The 13,146-nt window shown below is 33.7% G+C and overlaps 1 protein-coding gene across 1 annotated transcript in view; it reads right to left on the bottom strand.

Annotated features, from left to right (window-relative positions):
- Positions 1 to 207: 207 nt before the first annotated feature.
- The window catches only part of ELOVL4 (ELOVL fatty acid elongase 4), a 32,366-nt gene continuing 19,427 nt past the window's right edge, over positions 208 to 13,146 (bottom strand). The window contains exons 2-6 of the mRNA XM_014457219.2: positions 10,062 to 10,249; positions 8,658 to 8,738; positions 5,765 to 5,936; positions 4,634 to 4,761; positions 208 to 2,297 (exon numbers count right to left, since the gene is read on the bottom strand). Of these exons, the coding sequence (XP_014312705.2) occupies positions 2,025 to 2,297; positions 4,634 to 4,761; positions 5,765 to 5,936; positions 8,658 to 8,738; positions 10,062 to 10,249 (842 nt within the window). The 3' untranslated portion in view covers positions 208 to 2,024. The remainder of the gene's footprint in view (positions 2,298 to 4,633; positions 4,762 to 5,764; positions 5,937 to 8,657; positions 8,739 to 10,061; positions 10,250 to 13,146) is intronic.

Genomic DNA, 13,146 nt, shown 5'->3' with positions numbered 1-13,146 from the left:
AAAAAAATGTTTTGTGTCTGGATCCAAAAGCAACTAATTTTTAAAGTAAAACTATGCTATCATAAATTTTTATCAGAAATTGTAGACATCCAAGTTCTAATTTCATTTCTTTTCTGCATTACAAATTGGCAGCAGAATTTAGAACTGAAGTGAATAAACACCAATCTAGTAGATAATTTACCTTATAATAAACTGATTAACAAAATGTCATTTTTCCCACAGCAGTATATTTATTGTGCTGAAATCAGGTAGCAGGGAACAAATAGCTCTGGGGAACCAGTACAGAATGTTCACAAAGATTTACAAATCTCTAGTCATTACACACTGAGCAGCAAAAACACAGGTGCTGAATCCTCTTAGACCAAACAACTAGATTTGTTGCAAATTTTCTATAATTTTCATGACTGCATACCTTTTGGGGGAAAAGTGTGTAATTTTAATGCACAATAAATATTTTATAGTTTACAAATATTCTGAAATAGTTGGTCTGCACAAATAGCATACATCCTGCACATGCAGTTTTGACATCTTGAGATGCTTAGAAAGATTCATGCTTTCGTTTTTTCGTTTTGTGGTTTTTGTTTTTTTTTTTGGGGGGGGGGTTACATTTTCTCTTCCCATAATGATTCCTGTGCAACACCCCTAACAATTTGACCTATGTAATAAGACACTGTACAACTTCTCTTTCTTAGTGAATTTCCAGTTGTTCATTTACATTACATGAAATACTTCATTTGTAAACAGCAAAGTTAACTTTCTGGTTCTGACTACTCTCATTTTTATTCATTTTGTGTCTTAACAATTAACACCTTGTAACAATCAAGCACTAATTTAATGATTTTTTTTAGCACCAAGGAGTCAGGAATATTGCACCAAAATGGGTTTACACTTCATATCTAGTTAATAAATAAGATCTTGCAACTCTGTCACAAGAAAAATATCACTCCAAAATTAAACACATTGAAAGAGAAGAATAGTTTCACAGAAAAATTTGGTATATGCCCATTTGTAAAAAAGCAAAAAAAAAAAAATACTAATGGATTGGATAGTCAATATTAAGATCTACAATAGAGGACTCCTTGATTTTTTAAATTAAAATTTATTTAATTTTAAATGTTCTTTCCAACAGAAGAGGTAGGTATATTTCCACATATGAAAAATCGGTTAACAGCCGCAAATCAAAACATTAGAAGTCTGGTAAAAATCAACATACTGTCTCCTAACAGCACATGAATGTAACTATTTATGATGTCACCAATAAAGACATGAGTTGTTTCATGTTCCAATCAGACAATAATCTTAATTTTCATAATGTATTTCTGATAGTCATAGAAATATTGAAAGGCTGCCTTTTCACAAAAACTGTTTCCCGCAGTGATTTGTGCCGCAAGTCATGGTGACCTCTGGGTCGCCAGACAGGATTTTACTGTAATTCTTTCTTATTTTCACCAACACCATCATCATCAAGCCTCTAAAAGTCTACAGAGATCATCAGATTTTAAAAATTTAATTACAACCACAAAGGTATATTCAAACCAGAGGTGGAGAGATTCGATCATTCCAGTCAGCAAACGAATTCAAATGTGCAAATTTTAAAGTATCTGCATTTCCAGCTTTGGACTAGCAAATGTATAGTAACTGATTTAATCAGTAGGTAATTAGTAATTTAGCCAAAAAACTCATAAAGACTGTGTTTCTGTGATCATCGGACTGAAGAATAACTGCATGTAAGATATATGAGAAATTTCATGCAATAGATAAACGATGCCTCCAAAATCACATAACAATTGCTTTGGTCTGGACAACATGAAAGGTAATAAAAAAAATGTTTAAAATAAAAACTTCATAAATAAAACATCTGGGTATCATAGTTAACACTTTACTCAATCTAAAGGTCACTAATATATAAGAGCACATTTGCCATTTTTCTCCCCACCCCAAACCCTCATTTGCTTGTTTTCCCTGAAATTTTATCTGAAATGGGAGCTTCCTCACTGTCAACAGCAGTTAAGACCTCGTTCAATCTACTCTCCTTTTGCTTTTCCATTTTTCTGCTTTTTGCCATTTTCTATCACCAGTTTTTCTGATTTGTTCACACCATTGGCTGAAATACCATTCACAGCTGTTTTTCCAGTGTTTGCTTTTTTAGGCTCATTGTATGTCCGAATGTAGAAGTTGAGAAAGAGAAATATGAAGCTGATTGTGTAGGCAATCAGAGCCCAGTGCATCCACTTCGGGAAGGGGCAATCCGTGTAAAGAGACATTGCTGTGTGTCCAATGGTCACAAAGAACTGAACCTGGAAAACAGAAGCAAATGCATAGCAAACAACTTCAGAATCTTCTAGATAGCTAAGGCAGGCCCAAATTCTGCCACCTTATCCAAAGTTTAACAGTTCTCTGGCTCCCACTCCTGGCTCTTGCTCATTCGGGTAGCTGCTCAAATGCCATCTCCTCAGCAAGGCTTCCTGATGACTAGAACTAAAGTGCCTCCACCCAACCGGCCATTTCAATCTCATTCACCAAAGGGTTTTTGTTTTGTGTGGGTTTTTCCTTTATAAGAATGATAGCTATCTAAAACTGACTTCTGGATCCCCCATCTTTCCACTCGTATGTAACTCCAAAGGGCAGGACACTGTTTTGCTATGATGATTCCTGAATCTTTGGCACAGTGTCTGGACTCAATGAATATCTGTTGGATAATAATCCTATATAATAAAAGTATAGTATGCAAATTGTCCCCTCAACAGGGAGTTCTTCTGGGAGTTTGACTGGGGGCAGGGCCAACCGGGGGAAGGGAGGGAGGCCCCAGAAGGCAGCTGGCAGCCACTAGGATCCCTACCAATGCACAAATTTTGTGCACTGGGCCTCTAAGTGAATAATATCATCTAATGAGAGAGAATATCTGTGGCCTAAGAGAGTAAAGTAATAGTATTGGAGACTCTTCAATTTTTGTGTTGCTCCCACATTTTAGACTGATTTCTTTCCATAAAATTGTCAGTAAATTGGTATCTATAGTTTTAAAATGAACTTCTTACAAAATAGCAGACAAGTAATAGGCATTTGAATTAACACTATTCTTTAAAAGCTAAGATCTTTGGTAAAATTTAGTAGGTAGTTGAAAATAGTGCAAAAAGAGAGAATCACTTTCAACTTGAAGAGTTTTTAAAAGGAGAAAAACCAAAACTAAGATTCTTTTAATTAAGATGAGGCAAAACAGTTTAAATTCTAATATATTAATAAATGAAAGGTTCTCAAAATAAAAATTATGAATTTCATGGTGTTAACCAGTGTTATGTTTTTACAAGATTAGCCTACATGATTATCTGTTGAAAGAACTGAAAATACACTACCCTTCATAAATTAACATCCTATTTGGAATGGACTTTTGTGGTTTCTCTTTAAGGATATCATTATCAGTATTATTATATCAAATATTATTAAAATAATGTATTCCAGGTAAGCCCCAAACTTATATCACGCTAAACACTTTAAAAATTTTCCATGGCAAATCCAGATTTTAAGAACTTTTGATTTCACAATGGTTCTCGGACTGGCATCACCGAAAAAGGGTGTGTCTGTGGGTGTGACTGAGTATGGCATCGCTCAAGGAGAGTCAGATGCAGGCTCCAACAAAATAGGTATCAATCGTTCATGTGATTTTTGTAATCTCTTCATTTTCTTGGGACCACTTACTAATTACTAAGAGAAATAAATTACACAAACTGTATAAACAGCTTACACAAAACCTGTAGCATTTTAATTACAAATGAATCCTTCACACCAGCATTCGCCAAAAGTTGTGTTTCCTGTTTGGTTAGCCAGCTGTTTGGCAACTTAAAGCAGAGATGGATAATATTTCCAAATGTGATTTCACTGATAAAATTGTATGCATGCTATGATTAAAGCAAATTATAATAAATTCCAAGGCTTGAAGAATACTACCAGGTTGGTCTGGGTTCCCAGTTTCATTACTGGGCTAGTGCCTAGCGCTGATTGTTACACTGAAGCATCCAAATGCTATATGAAGTCCTACTGGGGATGTGCTGAAAACTGTCTACTCCAAAGACTAGCAATTGAAAATACCTAGCTCTGCTCTCCGAGGAATTGGTGTTAGGGAAATAAGAGGAGTTCTTCAGTCCTTGTTCCCTTCCTTTACCCCAACCCTTTCTTGGCTCTATGCCTTTTCTTCAACTTTTATTCTAAATGTATGGGATTTGTTAACAATTACTGAAAACTGGAACAGCAAACAGGATGAAGAGAAATAATAATATTTTAAGTAAATATTTTTAAAATCACCTAAGAAAGAGTTATATTATTTTTCTAGACATATATGAGTCTATGTACTTTGTGGTGTGCTTAGATCTTTACTCATCCACTTCACAGATATTTATTTGTAAAGAATATTCTCTTAGACAAGAGCTAGTCTAGTCTTTTAAAGACATTTAAAAAGGAAGTGCCCATAACCCATAAGTCTATGAACAGGTAGCTCAGAGCCAAGCAACCTCAACTCCCAAAGCTGGCTCACAGAGTTGAATTTGTAATAGAAAATTGTCAAAAATCACTCAGCACTTTACAATAAACTCAAACATGTTCAGTGTTGCGCCAGAAGAAACCTTAGAAGCATTTAACTCACCAGCTGCAACATGGTCAGGTATCGTTTCCACCAAAGATACTTCTGAATCCATGGGCCAAATGCAGTTAGCCCATAGTATGAGTACATAATCACATGAATGAAGGAATTCAGCTGGGCTCCGAAAAATGCTTTAAAAAAAGAGGAAATTACAACATATAAAAAATTTTACTGGTCAATAAACTATTTGGATATGAAACAAATGAGTCTACTTTATTTCCTAACAATCTTGAGTAAAGATTAGGAATAAAAGTTGTAAAATAGTACTATTGAAAAGCTTCCTCGTCAGAGCATGCTAGATATTTTTAATGTTTACACTCAGGCTTTTAACATATAAAAAAATGGATGTTCTTCAAATGCAAAGGACTTTCAAAATAGTGAGCTTTCAAGTGGGGTACTCCAGTAGTTTAAGTGGGCCCCAATATAGAATTACCTGTATTACTTTTCATCCTATTATTCTTGAGGGGGGAAGTCATGGTACATATAATGGTTTAAGTAAATTTTCAAATGTCTCATTATTGCCTTTAGATGTGCCAATATAAATACCTACAAAAATATTTCTTAGGCTTCTAAATAATTTGAAGTGAGGTGAACTGTACTATAATGTCTTGTACCATGGGTCCTCATCAGAGGAATGTAAATCATCTTCAATCTACAGGCATCTGAAAAGCTAGAGGCAGATCTTAGCCAAACTATGAATTCAGATTACCTTTAACATTAACAAAGCAATATATAATTTCCTTTGGGTAAGAATCAACATGCTGATTTTAGGGCATATTTTAGAGCAGGAGTGGGCTCTTGGCTTGAACTGGAATGGAGCCTTCAGACTGAGAAGCTATATCTTGATATCCTTTGGATGAAAACTACTAGAACTGCTCCCCATCAAAATATTATTTTCTACATTTATAATTATTTTATGCTCATCTCTGGGGCAAATCTTTAGTGTTAAAGTAGTCACAGGCAAAAAGCTAAAGCTTTACTTTCTTCAAATTTCTTTACAATGAAATTAATACAGAAATAATCATGAAAGCAAGTTAAATTATGGACCAACTCAAATTCCCAGGTTCTCATTACTTTCCATCCAACATATTTACATAATTTAATAAATGCAGATATGTTTCTGAAAATGCTCACCTTGTCCCCCTGCAACCCACTTAATTCCAATCCACCACAATGTAAACATTGTACAGTGATGATATACATGAAGGAAAGAGACTTGGTTGTTTTTCTTCCTTAGGATAAAAAACACTGTGTCCAAATACTCAATTCCTTTAGATACAAAGTACCACCACAGAGCAGCAGCTATCTGTATAAAGAAAGAAAAAGCATTATTATTGGTATCATCATATAGTTTTCTATTCATTGTATATAAGTCCTAAATAATTTTCACTACACAAAATGTACGAGGAATGAAATCATTTTTGCTTAAGAAGGTGTGAAATCTAGGCATCTATCCATGGGGGGGAAATGAGAAAGACCAGAGTCCAAATCTGTTTCTACTCTGTACTAACAATATAGAAAATATTTCATGATACATAGCTGGATCCACATAGTACCAAACTGCTGTAGTACCAAGAGCTGTAAATACATTCACATTGCTATGTTTTTCAATTTGGTAAAGAAACTGAGGCATTTACTTTGTATAGGTACACTGCACTTCAATCGTTCATGCTTAGTCTATATTATACTTCGTATTCTTGTAAGTACGTTTATGGATAGCAACCAGTCTCTGTTAGTGTCTATCTCTATCTCTATCTCTCTCTCTCTCTCTCTATCTCTATTTCTCTTTCACTTTAACACATGCAACAAAGTACCTAATCACAGAAGTCTGCATTAGGCAGTAAAATCTTTAAAACGCAGATTAAAATAAATAAACAGAAACAACAAACATTTCCTAGGTCATAAATATAATCCTGCTTACATAAATAAGTCTTTTCTTTGGGGGGCTCTAATTAAGACACCAGATGGTACAGAAAGATTACTATACTGCTGAGATGAAGGAGCCAAGGATGCAGTGAGAGGTGACCTCTGTATATATGTTTTAAAGTATTTTAAAGAATTCTATTATAACAGAAGCTTAAACTCAACTTTTTATGTCAAGTACTTTTTATGATATGTGCCCTAGGGAGTACCTAACTGAATAAACCTTTGTGTGTCAGGTGTTGTCTAACAGATTCATTCATAGGCTTAGATGTTTTAGAGTTAATAGATCCCTTATTTTATTCCTGCACCTGTTGGATATCATGGGGTTTTGGTTGTTTGTTTTTTCTTTTGAAAAACAAAATTAAAGTGTGGGCCAAAGAGAAAATAAAATCTTTTATTTACAGGTTGAGAATTATTCACTGAATTTGCTTGCGTAATAATATGGTTAAAAATAGGCTTAAAATAGTTAACTACTCACAGCAACACAATATATTTAATATTCACTATTATGTTAGTACCTTAAAATAAAGTAACCATTTTGGCATAGTAAACTTTATCTAGAAGGTAAAAGATAATGCCTTATCCTCCCCCCCAAAAAAACTGGGCCTCTAAATTAGCCACAATTTATGAATAGTAATAAATAATTCCTATCTTTCATTTGTAAATTGTATTAGATACCTTTGAATAGCTACATCAAAGTGAAAAGTGATACTTCTTGGCTACATAACAACAAATACAAAAACAAGTCTCTGAGTAAAATATTTATTCTACTACATCTAATATTAAGAGGAGAAGAGACAGGGAGGAAAATTTCACATGCAATCTGTTGCGAATCTCTGGTTCTCTCTCCTCCTAGTTTACAGTCTCACAATAACTAATTTCTTGAAGAAGTGACTGGTTATGCAGGCCAGGGCGGTATTTTAAATCTTTATCCTAAAAATATTAGTTTGTTGTTTCACCCAAGGGGTTTTTCTAAGTGCAGTCCTAAAAGAAAGCAAGTTAAACACTTTTTCCTTTACTTCTCCCTGAGGAGGTTCTCTGACAATATGGTTATCAGAAAAAAAATTTTTCCTAGCCAAGAAATCTAAATGAAGTACTCCCTCATCCTTTTCAGTCATACCACAGGTCTGATTTTCTTGCTACCCATTTGTTACATGACTATTGTTTGCCTCTGCCACCCTTCACAAGAATGTCAACTCCATAAAGGCAGGGTTCCCGTCTTTTCCGTGTCTTCAGTGCCCCTCACACTATCTGCATATGACTGATATTCAGTACACATATGTTAAATGAATAAAACGAATTATGACAACCAAAGGGGTGATTTTTTTCATCGGCACATAAATCTTCTAATAAGGAAATGAAGGCATGGACTTATCATAGTAAGTACATTAAAGCAGTTTGATCTTGGATCTTGATGAATATTGCTATTTATATTATCCAACCCCAATTCCAAAAAGCTAGTGTTTTCAAGGGAAGCTACTACATATCACATTATTACTACATATATTACATGTAACATAAAACATATAACATGTTTACATGTTTTATGTGTATATATCTTTAAATATGAACCACAAACACAAGAGCAGTTTGATAAATACTTAATAAAATAACTATTATTTTTTCCATTTGAATAAAATGGTAAATTTATTAATGTAGGTGATTGGAAAGTAAAATATGATAACATTCTATTACTATTGGTTTATTTTTCTGCAAATATAATAAAAACTGAGTCTATACCTATAAAAATTGTGGTATACTATAAAACACTTGTTTTTCCTCAGACTTTCTTAACAAAAAATTAGAATCTCTTTATGAATTTCTATTCTTGACCAAAAACAACGAAAATCTAAAATATCTTTACATTAAGCATAGAACTTTTTTTAAAGTACTGCAATCTAGTAACCCAACACGTATTCACACTCACACACCAAATGAAAAACACAGTAGGTAAGAAAACAGATTTTTAATTATGTACTTGAAAAAAACAGCTTTACTGACACAAAACAATCCAGTACACTTCTACCACTATATAAAAGTATGTTTTTCACAGACTGGGGACTATAAAATTAAATCTTCTGTGGTTAAGAGTTAATGTACTTACCCTGACTTCATTAACATTATCAGAATAATCCACACTCTGGCAAATATAGCTATATCCTGCTTTATAGGATGCCGTGAATAACTGGAAAAAAAGGGAATAACATTTGGAGTAAAGTTTTAGTAGATACAGCATTTAAGAGCCCTAAATACAATATGCAATCTTTGAAATTATTTTTAAAAGTAATATTATCTAAAATATTTCAAATGCATTAAATATTTAATGTGTTGGAATATTTAATTTGTTAGATACAAACCATTTGAGATCAAGAATAAAAATCAATACAACTCTTAGATCTGAGGAATGGTCAATCAAAATTTCTCTTAATATTATGAAGTAGATAGAATTGATGTCTTAGTCCAAAAGTTACATGTGATTTTTGGTTAATTCTAAATTTCAGAAAATTGAGACAGTAAATTTTACCTAACAAATTAGGTAAAAGTACCAAATAAATAAAAGGTTTTTACCAAGTTGAGATTCCGTAGCCTAAGTTGTCAATTAAAGAATTTGCTAGTGCCAAGAAAAGTATACAATGATTAGTAGCAATAGTTGTATAACAGTGAACTCATTTTACCTTCAATCCAAATTACAATGACATTATATAATAGGATTTAATTTGAAATTGGTATTTTACATCTACATAGTTTGATCAGTTACGAACCTGAAACTGCTGAGTAAGAATTATAAATAAATATGTGCAACTATTTACTGAGTACTTAATATGTACTAAATACTATGCAAAAGTTACTTCACTTTTATCTCTGATACCCTAGGCAGTGATGGCGAACCTTTTGAGCTCAGCGTGTCAGTATTTTGAAAAACCCTAACTTAACTCTGGTGCCATGTCACATATAGAAATTTTTTGATATTTGCAACTATAGTAAAACAAATTTTTATTTTTTGATATTTATTTTATATATTTAAATGCCATTTAACAAAGAAAAATCAACCAAAAAAATGAGTTCGCGTGTCACCTTTGACACGCGTGTCATAGGTTCGCCATCACTGCCCTAGAGGTAGGTATTTCCCCCATTTGTGGGAAATGAGTCTCAGAAAAGTTAAATAATTTCCAATGTCAGAATAACTCATAAGGGTTATTTTAGAACCCAGTCTGCCTACTTCAAAATTTCCTTTTAAACACTGTCCTATACCTTATGTATGTTTTATATTTTTGTTATCCCAAAATGGAAAATGTCAATAAAATTTACTTTTAGAGCAAGCATGTCAAACTCGTGGCCCACGGGCCGCATGCCTCATTTATTTGGCCCGTGTTAGCCTTTGAGTTTGACATGCTTGCAAGTAACTAAGGTACTTTGTGGTACAATGTTACAATGATGGTTTTACATATTCTCTTTTTTAAATGTCCAATAACCCAGGGGAATTATAAAGTGAGTTTAGTAAACGTACCTCTCTGAAGATAAAAAGATTAAGCAAAACCATCCCAAAATTATAGACAATGAGTACTAAGCGCATCTGAAAGGGTTCTCTGGCCTTCATCCACTTTGGGCCCAGCCACACGAACAGGAGATAAAGAGTACTTATACAAAGTGTAGGCCATGGAGACTGCATTAGAGGCCAATTTTCCACACGTTTATCTACAGGAAGAACAAAATAACATAAAATCCATTAAACAATGTTTTATAAAATGAATTTTTTAGGAATTGTGTTTCAATTTGGTTTTCCTAAATTGACCAAATACAGATCATTGTCCTCTGAGTCCCAACAAAAATACATGACATAAAAACCAAAGAAACAAGACTAAGTCTCGTGAGCAGCTTTTGAAAACGAAGTTTTGTTACGTATGTCACATGTTAGGTTTTACAGAGAACCTAGAGAACAGAGACAAGAAATAAAGCTTACTAAAAATATAGGACAAACTTGGGATGAGATGAGAAGTTAATGAGACACTTCATAGACAGAAAAATACTTTAAGGAGAAACTTGTCTTCCATATTAAATGTGAAATTTATCAGTGCAGTTTGGAAGTTGCTCCCTCCTATGTTTAAGACAGGAAAGAATTAGTAAACTGAAGAGGTGTGGAGCAATAAAAGCCAATTCCTGGGGTATTTCTGGATACTGAAGACAAAAGTAGTTATATTTGGGATATTAACTTAGAGATCATTACAGTTCTATAATTTATTTAAATGGTAATCATCATATTCAAGACATTTTTCCAAAATTTTCCTTGAGAACATGAGTCTATTTTTTTACCCATAAGCATAACCAATTTGTAGTTTTTCTCTAAAGCTATAAATCATTTACTTTACATATGTGTAAATATATATATAACACACTATTTCATTTAAAATAAATAAAGTGTCCTTAATATTGAAATAGGCATCCATGAATCAATTTTACAATAGTTCTGCCAGAAGTAAACTATTTCTAAGACAAGCATGAAAATGAAATATGCGGTTAACAAAAATTAATTTTCTAATACATTTTAAGAAGATATTGAAATTAAATTTTAAATTTCTAAAAGTTAAACAGCATTTAAAAGATTATAAAACTAATGTCTAATTTCTTCTTGGTAAAACAAAGCATTTCTATGTTCTATTTTCAGCACCGGGGATGTGCCCGCAACCAAGGCACATGCCCTTGACCGGAATCGAACCTGGGACCCTTCAGTCCGCAGGCCGACGCTCTATCCACTGAGCCAAACCGGTTCTGGCTAAACTGTCCATTTTAATAAAACTATATATTAATTATATTTCAAAATATTTTACTTAAAACTAAATGAATGTTTTTATATACTGTCAAAAGAAAATAAGATTCAAGACATAAAACACAAATGGAACAATATTTAATCACAGTCTCCAAAGTCAGGAAGTAATATAATAACTATGGTTTCTATAAAATAAGAGTTGCTATAAAGGTAGAATAGTGACTTGAAAGAAAACAAATATGAGAACAAGAAAAACTGACTTTATTTCATAGCTTATAGGAAGTCTATTATCTGTCTATTCATGGAAATTATGGTTCTACCACTTGAATCAGAACGTATTCCAGACTTAAAATAAACTAAAATACTTAAAAGGACAGGAGAGAGAGTAAATCTCTCATAGGAGGGAGGAGTGGTATTTTTGTTTGAAGACATTGTGTCACTATGGTCCTATCAGTAATTGTACACTTTTCCTTAAAGTTGGCATTTTATCTTTCTTTGATCATATCTTTCTATGCCAAAGGCCTCCTTAAAACATAGGGGTACTTATCTATTTAGATCTTTATTTTTCTACATTATATAAAAGTTTAACACAAACCCCCTAAACCTTAAAGCCTTCTCTACTTCAGGTCACTAAAGAAGGAGTTGCTATAGTGTGCTATTCTTATCCACAAACTTGAGGGCAGGTACTTTTTTTTTCCATGACATTGAAACAAAGAGCAAAAGGACTGCTTTAAGGAATAATCTATGTAACAAAGAAAGGAAGATAAATTCATCTGTAAAGAGATTCTAATTTCTAACATCAAAAATAATTTCTCACTCTAATCCACACACAGAATTCCTACTGTCTTCAAAGGATGTTCTGAACAATAATGTGCATGGGCACAATGTCTTCATGTCCTTCATCTATAAAACCGGATATAGGGGTAAACTAGATTAGTGCTTCTCCAACTTGAATGAAAAAAAAAAAAAAAGAAGAAGAAGAATCACCTGGGGAGGAAGGAGATGCTAAAATGCAGTGTCTGACTCAGTAAGGCTGGGATGTAGCCCATTTTTAGGAAGATTCTGCATTTTTTAGAAAGCTCCAACTGAGGCTATGCTAATATTCCATGGACCAACTTTTAAATACCAAGAAACTAGGTGATCCCTTAGTGTTTTTTTAACTTCTGAAAATTGTCACTTTTTAGAATAATAATTAGGAGGAAGAATGGAATTGAAGTTGAGGAAAAGCGGATCAAGAAAATAGGCAATTTTCACTGACCAGGGGACCCATTTTACACTGCCAAAGTACCTGCACATGTTTGTTTCTGTTCCATTAGAGCAGTGGTTGGCAAACTCATTAGTCAACAGAGCCAAATATCAACAGTACACGATTGAAATTTCTTTTGAGAGCCAAATTTTTTAAACTTAAACTATATAGATAGGTACATTGTTATTAACTTAATTAGGGTACTCCTAAGCTGGCCTTTGCTAAAAACGTCCTCAATCTGATTGAGGTACGTTCGCTGAGGTCGACACCTTCCAACTCTCCCATCCACACTCCGTCTTGTATACTTGTTTCGTCTATCTCCTTTCCGAAAACCGACTTCTGAGCATGGGCCACGAAGTTTCAATCGCACTGTACGTGCGTGCCCGCACGTGGTATTTTGTGGAAGAGCCACACTCAAGGGGCCAAAGAGCCGCATGTGGCTCTCGAGCCGTGGTTTGCCGACCACTGCATTAAGGCACTCATCACCTTGTTCAGTCACCTTCCTTTATAATGTAATCTCCCTGAAGGCAGGGGCTGGGTCTTTCATTCTTATATTGCAAGTCCTATCAAGGCGCCTAAAAA

The sequence above is a fragment of the Myotis lucifugus genome, unplaced genomic scaffold, assembly GCF_000147115.1.
Source record: "Myotis lucifugus unplaced genomic scaffold, Myoluc2.0 scaffold_71, whole genome shotgun sequence".
NCBI lineage: Eukaryota > Metazoa > Chordata > Mammalia > Chiroptera > Vespertilionidae > Myotis > Myotis lucifugus.
Note: the sequence above shows the minus strand (reverse complement) of the source record. Positions and strands in the feature narration are given on the sequence as shown.